This window comes from Zeus faber (assembly GCF_960531495.2).
Source record: "Zeus faber genome assembly, chromosome: 22".
NCBI lineage: Eukaryota > Metazoa > Chordata > Actinopteri > Zeiformes > Zeidae > Zeus > Zeus faber.
Window position 1 is genome coordinate 17,191,346 of NC_137209.1, and position 22,500 is coordinate 17,213,845.

A 22,500-nucleotide genomic window follows, 5' to 3' on the forward strand; every position below is an offset into this window, starting at 1 on the left:
CTCCAGTGTAAACCACCCATGCAAGATGGACATCACACTGGTACTAGAAAACTGTAATAACCTCCATCAGTTGGATTGTATTTTGGATTATTTATTGGCTCTCTTTCTCGCTCTCTCCCCTCTAGCCTGCAGGTGGCGCCCTAGGGACTCCGAGTCAACAGTCTCCTTGTATTGCATCCTTCCATCTAGAAAACCCAAATTGCCTCTTTACTTTTACCAGCGACCTGGTTTGAAACTGTAGTTTCGATTTGACTGTAAAGTGTGCATTTTGTGATCACTCATGCTTTTAATCCATTAAAACGCCACTCATCAAATTAAAAATTCCAAAGACAGGAGGCGTTGACTTGATTATCACGGTCATTATTCAGAAATAACAAAGCAATGATTGCCACCATCAACAGAGTATTCCACAGCACAGCAGCAGACCGGGACTGTACTGGGCAGATCCCCGTGTCCAGTAAAAAAAAAAAAAACTATCTAGGATAAACATAAATATCCCTTTCAGAAACTAGAAGCTCACAATATAGTCAGTCTTCATGTATTGCAGAAAAAATGGTCCCAAACCATGCATTTTAATCAGGTTGGGTTTTTTTTGGCGTTTTATTGACTTTTGGCCAATATCAGGGTTAACGTAAGAGACTAGAAACAAAAGCTGCGGCACCTCCTAATGGTAACTTGCTGTAACGTTACGCTCTCGATGATGAGGCAATGGCAAAAAGAAGTTGAAACTAACATGCAATATTACTGAGTGAGTATGGCGACTTGTTCGTTTAAGTCTTACACATTTGCCCCATTGGACGGCATCGAAGTGCGGTGAGCAGCTGCACTGAGTGATATCAGTGAATAATTGGAACCAAACATTTTAATCAGTCCTGGGTTGAAAAATAGGATCTATTCATCTTTTTTTGAAATGCTGAGCGATATGGTGCGAAACATACAGTCCCTAAGAGTCATTTCCTGGTCACGCTGGCAGAGACGGCACCACCTCGGATGGAGGCACCGACAGAGGAAAAAAAGGCAGCACCGCAGACAAGAGCTCCTATGTTTGATGTTTTTTGGTGAATTTATATTTTATTGAAGATCTGGAGAAGATCATATGAACTCTTCATTTTATCCCCCCTCTCAGGTCTACATAGGAACAATGTTTAAAACCAGAGGTTCCCAACCAGGGGGCCTCGGACCAGTGTCAGGCCCCGTTTAGCCTGTGCTTCTTTTTTTTAATTTTTATTTATTTTGCAAAGCCCAATAATTGTTTATGATGAACCATTAACAATATACGTGCGTCTTGCTCACCCAATCAAAAGTTCAGAAGCGATCCCCGTTTGCACGATATCAAAATTGAAAACAAGCGAGCGAAAACAAATCAAAAGTGTGTTTTTATTATAGATGTATTTACTTTCCTCAGCTCCAGTTCATGCGTAACGGGGAGACTTTCTTGGTCCCCGCTCGCCAACATGTGAGTAAGCCAATCAATATCCGGACCGTACATTTTGTGCGCTGTGGTCCGGTCCGTGAAAATGGAAAAAAAAAAAAAAAAAAAAAAGGTTGGGAACCCCTATTTTAAACCACACACGCCGACAGAGAAATGGTCAAAAAAAAACACCTGTATGAATACTGTGACGTTAAAGGACCTTAGAATAATTCCCAGGCAAACACACAAACATCCAAAAAAAATACACTCCAACTGCGATACGGGATTTGTTTCCCCTTGCATTCCCCATTCCGAGCAGAACGCTGGGAAACGCGATTCAACACATCCCCCAGAATTCCCGTCGTTTCAAAAGTAAAAGTCCAGACTTCAAAATAAAAGTCTCTTTAAAAAAACCGAGAACTGTGTCGTTATTGTGCCCTCCTCTTTTCATACCGGTTCAGGGACCTCGCTTACCTCTTTCACGGTACCCTCGTGTTTGTGCAACTGGATGCCAAAAAAATAAAATAAAATACAAATTAATGCAAAGAAACAGAAATAAGATCCAATGACACGGGTGTGAAAACCTTTCACTATGTTAACCATTCTACTCTCATCCCCCCAGAAGTTCACCAGAGGAGCACAGAACAAACATGTAGCTTATTGTGGAGTTGTCTTCCTCATCTTCCGCCATTTTAACGACGGGTGGGGGAAGAGTGATGGCAGCCGCGAGAAGAAAAGTGATCCGTGTCACGTGGTTCAAGTCAAAAAAAATAAAAATAAAAATAAAAATAAAAACCTCCATCAAATACGGTTTTGGCAAGCTGTCAGAACCGCAGAAACCTCGTGAGCTTTGAGTGTCAAGGTTCCCACGTGGAAAACAAGGCTCAGAGTCAAGTCCTATTCTGCTCAGGTCGGTAAAAAAATAAAATGAGATAAAAACCGCCTGCAAAGAAAAAGAATGGTGGTTCCTCTCAAAGAAGACTTTGTTATCTGTGTTCACATTATTATACTGTCATTGACATTGACAGTGTGGACCTCCGCCCCCAAGGAAACAGGTCGACGGGTGGAGGTTAGGCGTGGACTTAGACTAAGATAAGCTCAAGGTAAATCCAGGATTAAAAACCAGGATATACGGGTTTGACTTCCTGGTCGATCTGGTCAGGTCCAGGTAACTGAATCTGCCCGAGGTGAAGTGAAGATTAAAATCCGATCTCGGACCAGTTCAGACCGAGCCAAGTGAGCGTGGCTTTACCCGTAGAGGTCCAATTTGAAAACTTGCCGCGCCCGAGGCACGCCGGGCGGCCTCGGGCACCGCAAGCCTGCCGGATCCAAGGCAAGGCGGGCGACTTATCCTCAGGCCCACCGAGGGAAATACTCGGACCGTGGCTCCAGCTCAGTCCCAACCCGCCCCGGCCAGGAACAGCCCTGATTAGCTAAGCTCGGTTCTCGGCCCTGGTTCCAAACCAGAAGACATCGACGCCTCGCGGGGGAGGTAATCGCGACCAGAAGCGCTATCGTCCGGCAGGTCCGTCCCTGATCAGGAAGCAGCAAGGAAGTCGACCGCAGTCAACGCCAAAACCCGGCCCGGGATCTAAGTCGAGTCCGTCCCTGGTTTTGGGTGAGTTTGGACCTGCTTCTGGCGCGACGGGGGCCCCTCCTCACGATTTGTCCCCCAGGGGAGACGTTTCGTGGGGGCTGTCCTCGTCTGAAAGGCCCGTTTCCACGGCGATGACCAAGGACGCTACTGAGGCGCTGCTGGCCATTGGCTGGAGCTCACCTGGGGGAAGGAGGGGGCGCGGTTGGACAGAAGACATGACAGACAGGTGTGTAACTGATGTGTCAGTCAGTACGTCTCGCGATAATAATAATAATCATTAAGGGATTGCACATGATGCTCTGGAGTTAACGTGTCATTATTACCACCCTCATCAGTGAGGTTGAGCTCCTATTTAGTGAAAATTTGATATATTAAAAAATCTAAATCAAATAATCAAAAACAAAAAAAGCCATTTAATTGTGGCCACCCTGCAATTCCTTCTTGGGCCCCTAGGGGTCTGGAGAGGACTATCGAGGAATATTTCTGCAGCTAGGTGTAAAATCAAGGCAATTTTTTCTGTATGTGTCGTCTGGTTGGATGTATCTTACCAGTGTGTGTGTCAGTTGTCGCGGTAACAGGGCTGTCCCTGAGGGTATCTGGATCCTGATAGTCCTGGGGGAGGCCCAGGCCCCGAACCCCGGGGTCCAGGACCACGGACGACCCTAAGCCCTCGCTCAAGGCCCCTTCGCTGGAGGCCCCAGACACTACGGCCTCCAGGGCCAGGGGCCCCACGCCACCCACCCCGGGCCCCACCCCAGCCACACCCAGAGCCAGCTCGTAGTCCAGAGGGATGTCGTCCAGACAGTCTGCGTTGAGCTGCAAAGACAGAGAGGTGGTTTACATCACACAGGGAAAGAGAGGAGGGGGCCTATAATGGAAATGGTTCAACTTGTCTCCGCCAAATTATTGTACCAAATAACAACCTTGGGGCTGGGGGGGCCCAAGGATTTTCATCATAGCTGTTGAGCTTAAATCCAACCAGACAAACTTGCGGTCTGTGAATCATATAATCACCAGTCGGGGAAACAAAAAGGAATAATTCTGGTGGTGAACATAACGAGTCTCGACAGTACCGGTTAACTGGGAGCCCAGTCTCCCCGGGCAACCCGACTCGTGCCATTGTCAACCACCTTCCGCGGTTCGGCTGCCCTGGTGTCAACCACTTTTTTTCAAATGTCTAAGAAATAAGAGCGGTATTCCTCCCTGTCAGTTTCGGAAGTCTACCAATAACCTGTCAGCAGCATGGAACGAAGGCTTGGGTCCACAGGGCCTTTTTCTGGGCGTCTGCCTCCGTATTTTCACTTGTGACCAAGGAGGACAGAGCGTACGCAGCCGGCAAGGGAAGAAAACACTAACTTTTCAGAGAGCCACATTCCCGTCGTCATCTTCTCTTAGACCACCCAGTGAGATACGGGGACTAAGCTGGTGGAAGAAGGCTCCCCGTTGCTCTACATCTACGTTTGGACAATTCCAGATGCCGTTATTTGCGTCGGCGACGATCTGGCGTCCATGTTCTCGCGGCGGCCGACGGTTACGACTTACAGCGATGCCGAGGGCTTTGAGGATGTTCATCTTGCACATGGGACACGTGCGGTGGTCCAGCAGCCAGGGGTCAACACAGCTCTTATGGAAGACGTGTCTGGAACAGAGAGGTGAAAGAGGAAGTCCCCTCTGTGTCACTATCGGGAGAACAGGTTATAATCTACGAGCGCGCGCGCGCAAGCGTGTCTACCTGCACGGCAGCACTCGGACCACATCGTTAGCTCTGTAGCCCTCTATGCAGACAGCACAGTGGTCGAAGTCCGCCTCCGTCTCCTGGTCTCCCTTCCGGATGGTTCGAACCTGCAGCTTGCTGATGGCCTTCTTCGCCGCATCGCCAAGACGACGCTGGGAGGGGAGGAAGGTGTTGTTAAAGATGCTTATTTTTATTTATTTATTTTTAATAGTGGGGTCATGTTCCAGGGCTGTGTCGTGTCCGACCCATTATATCAAATCGGATTTGTTTTCCCTGTGTCATGTGACCGAACACGTGCAGGGCAGGTCCACCCGCCACACGAGTGACGTTTTCAGGGACAGGGGTTTTACCTGTTGCTCGTTGATTAGTCGAGCAACAGGCGTACAGCCGCTCTGACCCTGGTCCCAGTGACCTGGACTCAAGGCAGGTGCGGACGTTTAAACCACACCATGCCCAAACCACAATGTGTTTGCGCAAACACGACAGTGAAAAAATAAAACTGAATACATACTAATACATTAAAGGGGACCTATTTAGGGGACCTAAACTCACTTTTTCTAGTGTTTGCTTGTTTTTGTGAGCTGTCTATTTCAGAAAACATGTGGTGAAGCAACCCGTTCGGGTATGCCGTCCCTTCCTACGTCACTCGGTGCCTCGGTAGAATTAGAACCGACCCCTCCAGTAACTCCACCAAGGGCCGGGGAAATAACAAGCGCACCTGGTAACTGCTCTGTTCATTTCAGAGAGCAGCACAAATCTTTTAAAAGAAAGAGGAATTAATACCAGCCGTCCGTGGAGAAACTGCGGACGATGGAAATGTAAGTATTAAAAAAATAATTCTGCTGTGAAAAAAAAAAAAGCATGCGGTAGATAAGACTAAAGGCTGCGGTGTGCGTTCTGCTGCACATTTCTCATTTGTATTTATTAATTTTATTTTCCTGTGTTTACATGGAAAAAATAAAATAAAAAATCCCCACATGCCGTGTACAGGTGCCTTGTCGGCAACAAAAGTCGTAACAAACTTTTAGACGACGCCTTATCAGATCTAATATGATCTGAAAGACAACATTCCCACTTCCTTTATTACCGTAAGTACTGTAGTAGCAGATATTGAACGAGCTGGGGCTACCTGGTTCCTGTCGCGGGCGTTGGCGTATCGGAACCTCTGGATGTAGTAGAAGACGAGCCAGGCCAGCGAGATGATCATCAGCACGATGAAGGAGATGGACACGAACACCACCGACGTGCGGCTCACGTACTTCTGCAGGTTCCTGGTGCCGATGGTGATCGCCATGGTGACCGTCACGTTGCGCTCCAGCAGGGCCGCCACCTCGCGGCCCTTGGGCCCGGGGATCATGATGGCCACCACCTCGCCCGTGCCTGGAAAACAAACGCGCACACATAACACACACAATTTGGGGAAGATACAGAATTGTGGCTTCTCTCATCTATACCGCAACAGTGATATTTGATATATACAATTTCAGCGACTATTGATAAAAACAATTTATGAAATGCCGTACAGCGCATCCTCAGAATTTTAGCTACAACCAACAGAACCAGTATATTCTACGTTTCGGTTCAACCGTCGGTCCAAACGTTCCTAAACTGGTGAGAACAAAATTAAATCTATTAAATTTTATTCTTTATTTTTTTATTTTTACCTTCATGCAATTACGCTTTTACGGTTTTCATGTTGTTTGTTTCGGTGCCTCAAAGCGCTGTTGCTGCTTCTGTTTTTACATTTTTTTTCCACTCCTGTAGTACCACGGCTGCACTGCAGCGAGTTTTTCTGGGTACGGGCGTTCGAATAGACACCGGACGGGCCAAACTTCCCACATGATTAACGCTTGTTTGTGAAAAGTTGTTAAGATCCAGGTCCACCCACACGGGAATATAATGTTGTTTTGAAAATGTGTTATTGTGTCATTTTAAGCAGCTTGTCACACTGTAATGACAGAGCCGACACGCAAACCGCATTCACCGACTGTGAGCGATACAGTAACACTGTCTTTAGGAGAAAACAACACTGCAAAAATCACAGCATTAACAATTTGAAAATTTGCTTTATTCTGAATTATACATTATTATTGCGCCACTTGTTGGCATTCTCATATGTATTTATAGATAATAGATAATAATACATGTAATGCATATGAGAGACCTGTCACATGAAACATTCCAATTCAAACTACAGACTCTCACGCTGCACACTGTGGAACGTTTCTCAGTGTGCGTTTGATTTATACATGATTTTTTAACAGCCGTTTTTGGTGAAAATGAAAACTAACTAAAGAGGCCACACACGCACGCACAGAGCTGATAATGACTGGACAGTTTTCTGGAAGGCTGAAGGAATTCATCAGGTGAACATAGTCATGGTACACACACACACTTTAACACAAATAAGCTTTTAAGCATACACTAAAACCTGCCATTTGTTCTCTTTGACACAACAGATCATTTCAGTTTCATTTTTGCTTTGAAACAAAGTCTAAATGTTAGGTCTTTACTACGTGATTTACGAAAAAACACACACACACACACACACACACGCACGCACGCACGCACGCACAAGCGCACACACACGGTTCGGCAGTCGGCCGTGCGCGTGGTGTTGTTCCAGTGCTCCACTAAAAGGACGTTCACAGCAGTTTGGGAACATTCCTCAGGACCTGAGCGTTGGGTAATGGAACATCTGAGCAACAGAACGCTCCCAGGGAACTCTGGGAGTCGCCCTAGCGGGGCGGTGTTTTGGCTTTTCTCGCCTTTTTGGTGAGCGAACAGCTGCCTTTACAGGACAAGTAGGACCAAAGTAGCACCATTGATGTAGACGTATTTCTGTTGTTGCATTTTTAATCAACTTGTCAATCGAAATAGATTTTTTTTTACAGCTCTAGATGCATGTGTGTAGCTCTGCCCTCAAAGCACACTACATACTGTACATTAGAGCAAATGACGCCTCAGAGCTTTTAAAACTGATAAATATCTCAAGTTACAGTGAAAAGCAAACAGTACAGGCAGTAGAAAAAGGCAGTATGTGGGAAAGCCGGGGATACTACAACTTGTCTTTTAAATAATCACTAACGATCTCGTCGTGAACAGATTATCTCTCAATTATGCAACAGTTGTGACCGCCTCATCATTGGTACATGGTAATTTGGGGAGCTTTTGTCAACATACTTCAGTATTTTATTTCAACCGTTTTATACCCTCTTCGATAAATTCCTTGGGGGGAAAACCAGAAAACATCTGATTTTATCGGTTGTTCGATAACATTTGTAGTTTTAAAAGAGCGCGGAGGTATAAAGTGATTCGGTTTCAAGGGAAGCTGCTGGCAGACCCGCGAACAGGCATCCAGTTGTGAAAACACATCTGTTCCCACTTTCCACCCTGAACAACAACACATTAAAACTTCGAGTCAGCTTCCAGGACTGCTGAGTCAATCCAACAGCAACATTTGTTGTTCCTCTTTATTTTTATTTTATTCAGACTGTTGAGCTTTTTGTTATGCTGGTTGTTCGTACAGCCACGCACCAATCCTTACCACGACAAATTCCTTGCATATGTATTTAAAATAAACCTATTCTGATTATCTCTGTCCCTCGAAAAAACAGGTAAAGTCCACAAAACAGGGAACGTCTGCGCCTAAAATACAATATAGCTTGAGGAGACCATCTAGGAGCTAGGAGACTGTCTAGGTTGGAGATAGGAGACAGTAGATAGAAGGCAGTCTAAGAGCTAGGAGGCAATATAGGTCAGCGATAGGAGACAGTCTAGGAGCTGGGTAACAGTATAGGAAAGGGGTGTCACGATTCCGATTCAAAATCGAAAATTGATCAGGATGAGTGTTCGATTTGAAACTTCTAAAATCACAAGCAGGTTTGTGATTCTCCCTGGATTTTTGTGGCTAATATTGTCCGAGACGGTGGCCATATTGGGGGCGGTCATGATCCGCCGGTAAACAATCGCAGTGTGGGCTGGCTGGTGCGGGCCCCTCCGTGGGCGCCTCGCACGGCTGCAAACCGACTTTAAGGAAATTTGGTTGGGAGTCCGGCGGGCGGGCGGCGGTCGGCGGTCTGTCGCATTCCCCCAACGCACACTGCACCCGCTCACCAGCGGATCTGGAGTTTCGCGTTTTACTACACGTAGAAGACAAGACACAGGTGGTGATTTGCCTTTTACAGCTTTCCCCTCTGGAAATAACATCCCTCCCTCTGCGCTTACTTTGGTGAGTAACTTAGTTACGTAGTGTAATAAGTCACTTATTGTTTATTATTCTAAAGTCTGTGTGTGTGTGTGTTGCTTAAATATTCTCATATTTTGTTATTATTTATATTTGTTACTATTCAAATAAAAGTTACATATTGAGAAACAAGTGTTTATTTTCTTTAGAAATCACAAAATAATCGATACTCTAACAATGGCATCAAGTCTCAGTGCTGAGGTAAAAAATACATAAGCTGTTTTAGTCGAAAGTCAAATGGAATCGTGGATTTGGAGAATCCTGCCACCCTTAGTATCAGACATAGGAGACAATAATGGTCGGAGATAGGAGACAAACTAGGAGCTAGCAAAGAGTATAGGACAAAGGAGACAGTATAGGTCAGAGATAGGAGACAGTCTCGGAGATAGGAGACAGCATAGGACAAAGGAGACAGCATAGGGTCGTTTTTTCACCTATTGCTCAGTTGGCCTGGTCTGAATCAGACATTCAATTTATACTTTGTTTGTTTTGTAAACATTGAGGGACAGAGATCGAGACCAAACACCGCCCCAGTAAAAACCCAAACTGCGTCTCGCGACACCTCAGGTGCACGTTCACAGAAGCAGCTTTCAGCCTTCAGGGGGTTTTGATTAGCTGTAATTATCAGTTTTCACTTTTTAACCGCTTATTCCAACAGGCCAGACGCATAGAAAAACACCAAAAAAGTGTTCCCGTAGGAATCAAGACGGAGTAACTGAAATGTAAACGAGTGTTTATGATGACATCAGTGTTAAAGTGTGGATTTCTGCGCGCATGGTGTAACATGTCTTTATGATAGGTAACGGATTAATCAACAACTAAACTTTAATATCAAAGTAGCCGCCGTGGTGAAATACACTATAAACGTCTTATAATCATTTTCATGTTTACAACTTGAGAGTGTGAATGTCTGCCCCTTATGATGAAGTGGAAAGTGATATTTTGCACTGCTGACGGCAAAAATAAATAAAAAAAAACTAAAACGAGCTGTTAAAGTTTGGATAACATGCGACGAGGATTCACATGATTTTATAACCAAATTTAACTTTAAAATCTCCTTTTAATGTCGAAATCAATTCCACAGATGAATCAAATATTCGAAAGAATGAGACGCTAGCGCGGGTGTTCATATATCAGGGACACAAAAATTGCAGAGTGATCACACATTTATGGGAACAGAAAATGTGAAAGTGTTCAATGACTAAGTTGTTCCTTAATGTAAAAAATGTAAATAATACAATTTTTACGAGTCTTTAAGGAGTTTCCCTAATATCTGCGGGGAGAGAGCTTCCCTCCCAGACACAGAGAAACTGATTCTACACTGTGTGCGGACGCACCAGTTAACACCAGCCATGCTGGGACGGAAAACCACTATTGATTACTCAAGTCCTAAAAATACACCCCTGGGATCGATCGAACACCCACCTACACACACCTACACACCCACACACACAGACACACACTTTGTCTCTAACTAGGATAAAGGGTACTGGGTAATGGCTCCCATCACCCACAATGCTTTGCTCTATGGCGGTGGTTAGTAAAGTACGGCCCAGGGACCGCTACTGGGACACTCTGAGCCTGAGGTGCTTTCTTCTGGCAGAGCGCCGCGGTGAGGTCACCGAGGTAAACCTCAACATGCTGAAGTTCCGGGTTCGATTCCTCCCGCGGCCATGGCTGTTCTTAAGCCAAACACTGAGACGCCGCAAGGAATTTTCCACTATTTAACGGCGGAATAAGTAAACAAGACCGTTGGCGATAGCTTTGGCAGGCCATAATGTGCATGCAGGGCGTGAGTTACGTCGTCGTCATATATGATTTGTGTGTCTTCGAGGGGCTATCGCGGCTGGGGTTTTTTTTGTCGTTTTTTTTTTTTTTTTAAACACATTTTTTATGTGTTATGTGTCCATCGATGAATGCCATGTTTGTTTGGGGTGTATTCGTGTCAGCGCTGTGTATTTGGGAAGCACCCAGCACCGATGACTCAACCTTGTTTCACATTACGAGTTAAAAACCATCCGTAATGCCAGGTTAATTTATTTTTAACAAAAAAAATAAATAAATAAAATCCTCTTTGTCCCGATTGTTGTCCTGGATTTCGGTTCGTCCCAAATACACATTTTATCGTCCCGGGGGCGGCGTATTATATTCCTACTCGGTTAACGGAAGACGGATGCTGTAGAATCATAAACACCACCGCCGGGACGTCTTTTCCTATGTATGCACGAGTACGAGAATGCCGTTCATATTTCCAAGGCCCATTAGGTTTGATTTGCCCTCCGCAAGTTTTTGGGAAATCCAAAGGCTTGTTTTCACTGGGCGGACGGAGCCCGCGGGCGTGGCCCTACCTGGGTGAGGCATGGTGATGGTGTCGTTGGTGTTGCCGGAGCCCATGTTGAAGATCACCACGGCCGAGGCGTTCTGCAAGGCGGCGTGGCGGATCTTCTCCTTGTAGGTGCAGTTGCCGCGGGCGATGAGCGCGATCCACTCGGCGCCCGCCGCCTGGAAGCGGGCGGCGGCATCGCAGGCCTGCCGGTCGTGCGGGGCCGCCGGCAGCGCCACCACGCCGCGGGCGTCGCGCTTGAGCGAGTGCTCGCCGTAGCGGCCGCACTCGGTCTTCTCGGTGCGCCAGTCGCCGGTGTCGGGGTCCGTGTAGGTGATGTTGACGAAGGCGGTGTACCACTCCTCGCGCTCCGCCACCGTGAAGTCCAGGCACAGCAGGTGGACGAAGCAGAAGGACAGGAGCCACGTGGAGAGGGCCAGGCTGCGGCACGCCGCAATGAGCGAGGCCGCCATGATCTCTCTCTCTTTCTCTCTCTCTCTCTCTCTCTCTCTCCCCCCGACCCCCACTTTGAAGGATAACCTGGCACGCACAAACACACACACACACACACCATTTAGTGGATTTATTTTCATTCCAATTCACCGGTCTTGCACGACTAACACGGGTATTGTAAACCTGCCCGACACCAGGCGGTAAAAAAAGGGTTTCGTGTCAGAGATCTAACCCTGAAACGGTAATCTAACACCCAGATCCATGACGTCTCTACCCGCAGACAGGTCAGCGGGTAGAGAAAAGTTCCTGAATGTCTGTAATGGAGACGGAGCCGGTCGATCCAAACTCACATTCTAGGTCTGAACTGCACAGAAAACACTTATATTAATGTATCGGGCGATATTTAAAGTTCAGTTATCTGTATATGATAATAAAATCAATAATTATGATAATAAATTGCAGAGTTACAGCAGCACACATCAAAACAATAGGCAATAATAATATAGTCATAATGATGAAAAAAAAAAAATAGAAAACAACGAGTGACCTAAAACATAAGGTAAAAACAAATAGAACAATCATGGCAGAGGCATTAACAAGAAAATGTAAGGAAAAATATGCAATAACCTAAGAATGACATTAAAAAATAGAATGGAAAAATGGAAATAAATAAACAAAAAAAATTAAAGATTCGCTCAAAAAAAATCGATATAATAAGGAGGTGAAACGCAATAAATCTGAAAGTTGACCAACAAATGTAAACTGAATGTGAAAATGAATGTTGAAAAAAAAAAAAAGGAGTGTGTCGGCGCATCACTGCGATGAAAGCCGGAGCCCGCGGCCGCAGCGCGACACGTTTCAACCCGGGAGGAATGAAACAAAACGTCGCGATAACGGAGCGCAACGCCGAACCGCGGTGTCTGTGACGGGGAGCTGCGGGGGCGGCGAGCGGCCCCCGCAGCTCCCCCGGGGGTGGGCGCTAGCTAGCGGCACGGGCTAGCCGCTTGACGCTAGCCGCCTCCATTGTCGAGCCCACCGGTGGGAGCGTACGCGTGCGCGTGTACACACACACACACACACACACACACACACACACACACACACACACACACACACACACACACACACACACACACACACACACACACACACACACACACACACACACACACACACACAGACAGACAGACAGACAGACAGACAGACAGACAGACAGGTATGTGCACGCACAAAACAGAGTGAAATAGAGCGCTCCGGCGGAGGAACCGCGGCCATAGCTCCACTACAAGGTCCGCTCGGCGGTTTACCGTATTCGGAGGCCGGCTGGGAGAGCAGCGGCGGCGGGCCGGACGGCTTGTTTTGACTGGGGATGCGGGAGTGGGAGGGAGAGGGAGAGACCCGACGCGGCGGGGAGACCGGGGCGACCGGGGTGCCGCCACCTGGGGCCCGGCGGAGTCCACTACACCGGCGGGTGGGGGGAGGGGGTTACTTGCGCCTCTAGTTGTACTACAGGGGTACTGCAGGGGTCTCTGAAAAAATAAAAAATAAAATAATAATAATAAAAATAATAATAATAATAATAATAATAATAATAATAAGTGGTAAAAATATTCTTGGTTTATATTTAAAAAAACACATTTACGCACGTATCCCACATCATGTATATAAATGTTCTTTATTGTTCCTCCCAATGCTAGTGAAGGGGGAAAAAAGATCTAAACTAAGAAAGAAAGAAACGTTTAATAAAGAGAAAGTCTCATGAAAAAAAATTGAAGTAAAATCAATTAATTACATACAGTACGTTAGAAAAACACATTTCACGCGCATATCACACATGATTTATATAAATTGTCTTTATTTTTCCTTCCTGATGCCAGTGAAGGGGAACTCAGCTGAAGTAAATAATAAGGGATTTACTTTAAAAAAAAGTCTCAGTAATAAAATAAAAATACAATTATAATGAAGAAAAAATCAACAAATTGAACATACCTTTTGCGTTGCAAGATCTAAGTTGCGAGGCTGCAAACAGAGCACCCCACCGCCAAGCTCTTGCTTCACACTGAGGACTTAAGTGATTGAAGGTTTCGACTCTTTTTTAAGATCCAATTCTTGACGACCCACTCAGCAAAAATGAAGTCAATCGATATTCCGACCCTTGGACCATTTGGTTTGGTTGTTGTTGAAGCCGGTTGGCTGGGAGTGGTCAGTCTGTCATTCTTTCAAAATTATTTATTTTTGTGGAATGCAAAGTGTTAATCAGCCACACTCAATATGAATTATGCCAAATTCCTAGACTTTTTATTTTTACTTTAGACTTTAATGTTGTCCCCAGTAAATATCTTCACCTTGTGAGTCATTCTTTTAGCGAAGTGACTCCCGAGTCATTTGAACATTTGTTCGCTATGAATCGTTCGCATCACGACTGTTCATCAGAAACACATAGATCTCAAACTATTTGTAGGCCATAATAACTATAAATTCTACATGTTTCTGAGGTTTTCAGTGGTCGTATGGATAGCAGTTTATTGCTGTGGAATTCATTGCAAAAAAAGTGTGCCATGGCAGTTAAGGTTGGGAAACCCTGAAAAAAAGAAATTAATTATAATGATAATAAATATATCTGCAGGCAGCAATACACTGGGTCCAGTTTTTTGGTTTCTGTGAAATGCATCACAATTTACTCAATTTACAAAACATTGTGGAGTTATCTCCATGTTTCTGCCGTTCAGTTTAAATATTCTTGATTAACGGTGCTTTAAGAATTAAGATCAATACAATTGTTTGGACAATCTATCACGAGTTACAAGTTTTTGCTGGCATCTATTTTTCCAACACCTCGCTGGATCTTGAACGTAACACTCACTCGCACATTTCAGTGTTTTAGAGTGAGCTTGATTGAGCATGCTTGATTCAGAAAAAAAACAACTTAAAACACTCAATAATGAGAAGTTTATTCCACAACGTGTTTGTACATCAGGAACACACACACACACACACACACACACACACACACACACACACACACACACACACACAGGTTAACTTAAAATGAATTACATTTTCTACTCTCTTCAGATAAAAACACAAATTAACAGTCAACATTTTAACAGACACATCATCGTCTTCACAGACTGTAAAAATATATCTGCAAGATTGTAGTTAAGATGCATTCTATGCATATATTTTACATCGTAAACTTTTTGTTTGATATTGCAAGACCGTTGTCTCTGTGCCTCGCTGTCTGTCTGTCTATGTGTCTGTCGGTCCGTCTGTGTCTCTGTCTGCCTGTCTAGCTGTCAAACTTTCCGTAGGTCCCCTCCGGAGGTCTGTACTGTTTGGGGAAGGTTAAGAGCTGAACGCTGCTGAAAGCGAATCTCCTCCTGCAGATGTTCTTCTGGACGTTCTCCATCCTGCAGCCTTCTCTGCACGTGCACGCCCGCACACACACACACACACACACACACACACACACACACACACACACACACACACACACACACACACACACACCAAAGTATAAACATGCACAAAAAAACAAACTTACTAAAATTCAAAAACACAAAAAACGTAAACCGTTTTCTGAACAAATTACCAAATCTGTCAGCATTAGAATAACTCTGAAAATGTGTATAACATTTACCAAATTTTATTGAATGCATTTTGCTTGTCTGCTTTATTATTATTACTATTTGTCTTCTATTTATGTAAAGCAACTTGAGTTTCAGGTTATTGTTATTATTATGATTATAATAATAATAATAATAATAATAATAACAACTCGGGTTTGCACGGAAACACAGAATGTTGCTTAGCAATCTTCAGTTAAAAACTATTAACAGTCCTCTATCCATCCCATGACGAGTCCCCTCTCGTTCCATAATCTACCCCCATAATACACTCCTGTCCAGTCCAGTGTGTGTATGTTATTGGTATCTGTCCAGTACAATGACCAGGCTGAGTATCAACCAGACCACCAACAGGTGGGAGGTGACCAGCAGGAAGGCCATGGGGTAGAGGTGACGCCTGGGGGCCTGAGGGGCCAAAAGAGCGGCCCCCAGGCTCCGGGTGGCCAGGACCCCAGGGACAGAGCACCATGACGGGGCATAACATCCAACCATCTGCCCCCAGGAGAGCTGAGAACTGGTGGCGTGTGGAGGACACAGAAAGAAAGAAAGAAAGAAAGAAAGAAAGAAAGAAAGAAAGAAAGAAAGAAAGAAAGAAAGAAAGAAAGAAAGAAAGAAAGAAAATGGATTGACAATAGACAATAAAGAAAGATAAATTAATGATCAAAACAACAACAAAGGAAATAAGAAAATTAGGGAATACATACAGTAATTAAATTAAAACACAGATTCAGACCAGAGAGGTGTAGTAATGGGAAAAGGAGAGATAGAAGGGTAAGACGTGGGGAGCATGTGACGGAGGAGTATAGGGGCAAACGAGGGAGGGGTGGAGGAGATTGCCTCCAGATCAAGCCGTCACGCCATCTAACGGAGGAGCGGGGTGGTGTTTAAAAACACACACACACGCACGCACGCATGCACGCACACACCTCCTCATGCACTCCAGGGCGGTGTTGAAGTGCAGGTGGCTGAGTGTGTGTCGGTCCCTCAGCAGCGCACACTGCTCCAGCGTCACCGACATTGCAGTCCGGTCTTTGGCACTTTTACAGCTGGTCAGACGCACGCCGTGCATGCCGCGACAGATCTGCGTGTGCGCACGCACACACACACACACACACACACACACACACACACACACACACACACACACACACACACACACACACACACACAGAGTAAATGCTGAGGCGTCGTACACACCTATATGTATATTTCTGGATATTGACTGGTTATGGATATTGAAAACGTATTTAAAAAAATTAAATTTAAAGAAAGATCTGTTGGTCCACATGACCATTTAAAACACTGAAGCATTCCAGGCCAGTAGGGGGCGATAGTATGTCATAAAACCTGATGTCAAACACCACAAAAGAACATGAGGAGCAGGCGGCGTATTGAGTTTCTACATAATATTTAGACACAACACTGCATGGACGCCTTTCCTAAAGAGAGACTTTTAACCCCCAGTGACGACACCGAGAACGACACAACAGTCATCGCTCGTAGGTTCCTGACTCTGGTCGAAGTCCTGACGCCGGCGTTTTCAAGAAGCTGCGTTTTACTTCCCTCACACGAATACACGGAAAATGAAGTTTTGACAAATGTCCACCCTGGAATGTGTTTTCCAAAAGCTTTGTTTTCAGTTTGTAAAACGCCGGTGGTGTGGGGATGGCGTGGTTCAAGGCCGGGATCAGGGTGGCTGTACCTGTTGAACGTTAGACTAATCAACGAGCAACAGATAAAACCCCCATCCCCATACACACACGGGGGAGGAGCCCTTCTCATGACATGTATTCCATCTGCTCCTGCCTTGTTCCACCTAGCCCACTCTCTCCATAAAATGTATGTGTTTTAGACCCCATCGCTTGTGTCTCTGTTTGGAGGGCCCTGAAAACCCCCTTCGGGTGGCGTGTGGTAGGCAAAACCTCCACAGCTCTCCCATGTGGACAGGGCCAAAACTCAAAGAAAACAATACGTTTTCAAATATATTTATATGTGTGTGGACAGGGCCTCAGATACAACAAACATCATCTGTATTAATCCACTGATCAGTTCCCTTAACCCTTTGAACTTTGCTTTGCTGGTAACTTCTTGCACTTTTATTTGCAAATTTCTAACATTTCTTCGAAATTTCTAACAATGAAAATCAATTCCGATTCTCATTTCCAGTGTGCGCTGGATCGTTTTTCCCTACTATTTTTCAAGGCCCCTTCTCGGGATGTTAACCCAACAACCCTGCGTGCTCTGGGTCGGCAGGGACCTTACCGAAGCAGCCAACCACAGAACCTCCACGTTCTTCCTCTTCCTACTGTCAACACTAGTCTGCAAAGAGGACAAGAGCTCTGCTACTGACTGTACAGCGTCTGGAAAGAGAGAGAGGAGGGAGAGAGAGAAAGATGGTCAATATACTAGTTTGTTAATACACAGATAGATAGACAGACAGACAGACAGACAGACAGACAGACAGACAGATAGAAAGACGGATAGACAGATAGACAGATAGACGGATAGATCGTCTCACCACTCTCAGGTAGTGTTTGTCTTACAGTGGTACAGTAGGACTTTAGGAGCTCACAGCTGTTCTGGTTAATTCTCTCCTGTAACGAACTGTCACCAAACCTAAAACACACACGCGTGCGCGTGCGCACACACACACACACAAACACACAAACATACACACACACACACACACACACACACACACACACACACACACACACACACACACACACTATGAATATATATGTCCGGAACTGGACACATTGAATGTTTTTAGTCATTTAGTGTGTGTGTGTGTGTGTGTGTGTGTTTATGTGTGTGTGTGTGCACATGCCTCTCTGCCATGCTCTGCTGCTGGTTGATGCCGATGTTGAACAGCACGGGATGAACCCTGATCAAACTCCCCTCCTGCAGTTCCCGTGGCAACGCAGCAAACATCTCAGAGGGCAACCGCATCTCGACCACAGTACTTCCCCTGAACACAGAGATGTACTTAGCTAGGACGTGTGTGTGAGTGTGTGTGTGTGTGTAGTTTTGTGGTTGTGTGTGTGTGTTACCGTGTTCCTCTTAGCCTCGGCAGCATGTCTTCCGGTTGGTCCGTCGTCGCTGCGGTAACACAGAAGGTCACCCCGCTGAGGTCGGTAACTCCGACCTCCATGTCCTCCAGCATACCGACCTCCTCACCTGAAACACACACACACACAGTATAGTTATTAGAGTCTTCATCATCTATTGTAACTGTGCGTGTGTGTATGTGTGTATGTGTATATGTATATGTGTATGTGTGTGTGTGTGTGTGTGTGTGTGTTTGTGTACCGTAGGTGCTGAGCAGCCCTTCAAACTGCAGCACAACTCCCACGGTGACAAACTGCTTCAGGACCAGCGGATCGTCCAGACTGTGACACAACCTCAACATCAAGCCACACACCGCCGCCGAGAGCTGGGAGAGGGAAAGGGAGGGAGAGAGAGGTAAAGGGAGAGATGGAGATAGTCATATAATAACATAATGCGATCAGGTGAAGTGAATAACATTGATCATCTGGTTCCAATGGCACCTGTCAAGGGGTGGGATATATTATTATTATATATATACTGTTATATATTATTATTATTATATATATATACCGTTATATATTATTATTAGATATATACTGTTATATATTATTATTATTATATATATACCGTTATATATTATTATTAGATATATACTGTTATATATTATTATCATATATACACAGTTTTATATTATTATTATTATTATTATTATTATTATATAAATGGGATGTATTGTTATTATATATTATATATAATTATTATATAAATACTGTTATATATTATTATTATATATATACTGTTATATATTATTATTATATGAGGGATATATGAGGCAGCAAGTGAACAGTCAGTTTTTGAAGTTGATGCGTTGGAAGCAGGAAAAATGGGTGTGGTAAGGATCTGAGGAGTCCATGCCTCGATGGGTCAGAGCTGTTTTGGCGGCAGGAGGGGGAGCTACCGAACAGGAGGCAGGGGGTTTTCATGTTCTGGCTAATCGTGTATGGTGGTGTAGTTTGGCTTCCTCCAGGGATCGACATTTGTCCAGTGCTGCTGATTCTGCCTGAACAAGTTGTTGTTTCCTTCGTCTACAATTTCCGTTCCCGCTACTTTCCCAAATTAAAAAACGATTTTTAGCTCATTTTCAAGTCAAGTCATGTCAAGTCACACTTTATTGATAAAGCGCATTTCATACCAGGGCAACACAATGCGCCTTACAAAGGAATACAAAAAAGAAAGAGAGAAGTAGCTGTCAGCTGGTCATTACAAAGGAATGCTTCTGAAACAACAGCAACAACAAAAGCAACTGCGACAACAAAGACAACGAAAACAACAATAAAAGCGACTCCAACCACAGTGGCAACAACAACAGCAGCAGCAGCAGCCACAAAACAACAACAACGCACACGCAAAGACGTCACCGGAACTACGGTAGCTCTCACAGCAGCAACAAAAACAGCATCAACAGTAGCAGCAACAGTGCACAAGCAATCATTTCCATCAATGATTGAGTCAACCAGGAATGACACTGAAATTTGGGCCCTCAAATTCTCTTTTGTTGACAGTCACCATCTGGTTGAAGCTTTAGACTTTTGGGCCAGTCTGCGTATTGACAGTACAATGGACACTTACAGCCTGGCTGAAGACGGCGTCGCGTCTCTGGGTGAGCTGGGCCGTCCCCCGGGCCATGGTAGCCGCTAACGCCCCCTGCAGGAGCACGAAGCTCATGGCCGCTCGGGCCATTCCCGACGCCTCCCGGACGCAGTCCCTCAGCGTCACCACCAGGGGGAGCAGGTGGTCCTGCCAACTCTCTGAGGGAGATGACGAGAGCCGTCAGACAGTGGGCGCGAGGTCATCATATCCCATCGTGCAAAAATTATTATTATTACTATTACATTGCATTTAGCAGACGCTTTTATCCAAAGCGACTTCCAATTATTCAAACACCGACGGACGCAGCCATCAGGAGCAATTAGGGGTTAAGTGTCTTGCTCAAGGACACTACAGCATGCTAGCAGGAGGAGCCTGGGATCAAACCAGCAACCTTTAGATCACTAGACCACCAGCTCTACCTCCTGAGCTACCATCCCCAAAAAGGAGCCAACAGGTCAGAAAAACAGGTTGTTGTTGTTGTTGTTGTTGTTGTTGTTGTTGTTGTTGTTGTTGTTGACTGAACCAAAACAACAAAGAGCACAGAATCCAGTCCCACCGCTGTTGTGGGACCGGCGGTGTGTGTCAGCGGCCACTTCGTGTTGCCCTGACGTCACTTCCTCTGGACGTTTCTCCCGGCCCAGTAGCCGGTCGGTCATGGCGACGATGCAGTTGAGACTCTGGGCAACGTTGGCCCAAGCCCTGTCCTTCACACGCACACACACAGACGCACACGCACACACACACACACACACACACACACATAAATATATACGTATTATGTTTATACAGGATTCTATAAACATACATATGCAGCATATTAACAACATACATACAGTATATAAAAACATACACACATAAGGGATGCAACGGTACAGTGGGCTCACGGTTTGATATGTATAACGGTTTTGGGGTATCGGTAACAGTACAGTTTCGGTATCTTTATATTTATGAAAAATAAATGTAAATTAAAAGGTGTCAAGAATGGTTCTAGTAGTCTGCCACAAATAACTAGTGTAACGCTCTGTGTGTATGACTGTGGGGGGAGGGGGGAGTTTAACGTTCAATGGTGGGTTGTTATAATTTGGATAAGTTCATCTGATTGGAAGGGAGGTGTCCAGGATAGTGGATCATTCAAATATAAATTTTCGTTCCTATTTATTTCAATATATATTTGAAAAAACCTTTCACAATAAAAAAAAAATCAATAACCTACGTACTATAGTTAGTTATTTTTGTGTAGAACAGGTATAAACAGCATTTCACACATAAATAATAATAGTGAAATAAAACCTCACAGTCAGACCAGCGCGTGTGTGCCTTTGCTTTGTGAACCCGACGTGACAGTGGGTGTGCTCCCTTTCAGCCGGAGCACCTTTCGGCGAGGGAGGAGCATAGGCTGTCTCTTACATGGAGGGTTAGGAGGGCAGGAGACGGCAACTTACACAAACAACACGACATAAAACTTTAAAACTTGAAAAAAAAAAGGAAAAAGAAGGGTTTAAAGAACCGGATCTTTCGTGAACGACCCAACACTACGGCAAGTGCAAGCGAGTGCCTAAAGAGAAGTTTGGAATAAAAAGGGACACGGACACTAACCATTCTGTTGGATCTGACACACATACAGTACACAGATGACACACTGTACATACAGTACATATACAGTGTGTGTGTGTGTGTGTATGTGTGTATGTTTTGTAAGTCTCTTATCCTCAATGCAAACCCACACACACACTCTGACTTGCCCACTCTTCTTCGTCGTACTCCAGACCGGGGCGCGCAGGCGAGAGCCCTTCCTGATTGGCCGGCGCGTGGTTGCGCAGGGTCCCGTTGCCAGTGACGTGGCCTCGGCGAATCGCGTTGCAGCGGTCGGGGCAGAGGTAGTGCAGGGCCAATGAAGCGCTCTTCACCAGCTCGTCCTTGAGTGCGTGCACAAACTGCTCCGTCTGGACGGAGCCCGCGAAAGAAAGCGGAAAGGGACGGATGCGTAAGTCGGGATAGATGACATGGCGGAATGCATTGCCGTGGCGACCTGCCTCCCCACCTTATGCGTCAGGCTGCCCACAGCGTGCTGCAGCCGAGCGGGGCTGAGCTCCAGAGATGCCGCCAGAACCTCCTCGACCAAGCCAAAGACCAGGGGCTGCAGCTGGGCAACGTTGGCCAGCAGAGCCCTGGCCCTGGAGCTCTCCTCTGGAGTGTAGGATATAGAGCTGGAGAGAGGGAGAGAGAGGAGGTGGAGAGAGAGAGGGGGAGGAGAGAGCGATAGTAAAACCACAGTCTGCCGCCGGCGGACGCTGGGAGCTGCCCAGCGGTAGATGTACGCAACGGGATGTGATTGTTAAGACCGCTGATCCCCGAGAGATGAGATTAGAGAGATTAAGGACGCAACACCAAAAGATGGATGGATGGAA

General features: G+C 45.5%; 3 protein-coding genes across 3 annotated transcripts in view; 1 reads left to right on the forward strand and 2 right to left on the reverse strand.

Annotated features, from left to right (window-relative positions):
* The window catches only part of LOC307247402 (protein phosphatase methylesterase 1-like), a gene marked incomplete at both ends in the record, with an annotated part of 6,690 nt that extends 6,546 nt beyond the window's left edge, over positions 1–144 (forward strand). The window contains one exon of the mRNA XM_080023555.1: positions 126–144. Coding sequence (XP_079879681.1) covers positions 126–144 — 19 coding nt within the window. The remainder of the gene's footprint in view (positions 1–125) is intronic.
* A 900-nt stretch (positions 145–1,044) lies between these two features.
* On the reverse strand, positions 1,045–11,785 carry rnf150b (ring finger protein 150b; the record flags this gene model as incomplete). The annotated part of the gene is made up of 6 exons (XM_080023083.1): positions 1,045–3,188; positions 3,557–3,824; positions 4,551–4,647; positions 4,741–4,895; positions 5,873–6,123; positions 11,338–11,785. The coding sequence occupies 6 exons, from the start codon at positions 11,783–11,785 to the stop codon at positions 3,070–3,072; spliced, it is 1,338 nt and encodes a 445-aa protein (XP_079879209.1). The 3' UTR covers positions 1,045–3,069.
* A 3,723-nt stretch (positions 11,786–15,508) lies between these two features.
* LOC307247403 (type II inositol 3,4-bisphosphate 4-phosphatase-like) overlaps positions 15,509–22,500 on the reverse strand; it is a 13,565-nt gene continuing 6,573 nt past the window's right edge. The window contains exons 9-20 of the mRNA XM_080023556.1: positions 22,134–22,299; positions 21,831–22,035; positions 21,388–21,494; positions 20,649–20,796; positions 20,072–20,250; positions 18,704–18,827; positions 18,445–18,571; positions 18,222–18,362; positions 17,910–18,007; positions 17,654–17,751; positions 16,318–16,472; positions 15,509–15,905 (exon numbers count right to left, since the gene is read on the reverse strand). Coding sequence (XP_079879682.1) covers positions 15,689–15,905; positions 16,318–16,472; positions 17,654–17,751; positions 17,910–18,007; positions 18,222–18,362; positions 18,445–18,571; positions 18,704–18,827; positions 20,072–20,250; positions 20,649–20,796; positions 21,388–21,494; positions 21,831–22,035; positions 22,134–22,299 — 1,765 coding nt within the window. The 3' untranslated portion in view covers positions 15,509–15,688. The remainder of the gene's footprint in view (positions 15,906–16,317; positions 16,473–17,653; positions 17,752–17,909; positions 18,008–18,221; positions 18,363–18,444; positions 18,572–18,703; positions 18,828–20,071; positions 20,251–20,648; positions 20,797–21,387; positions 21,495–21,830; positions 22,036–22,133; positions 22,300–22,500) is intronic.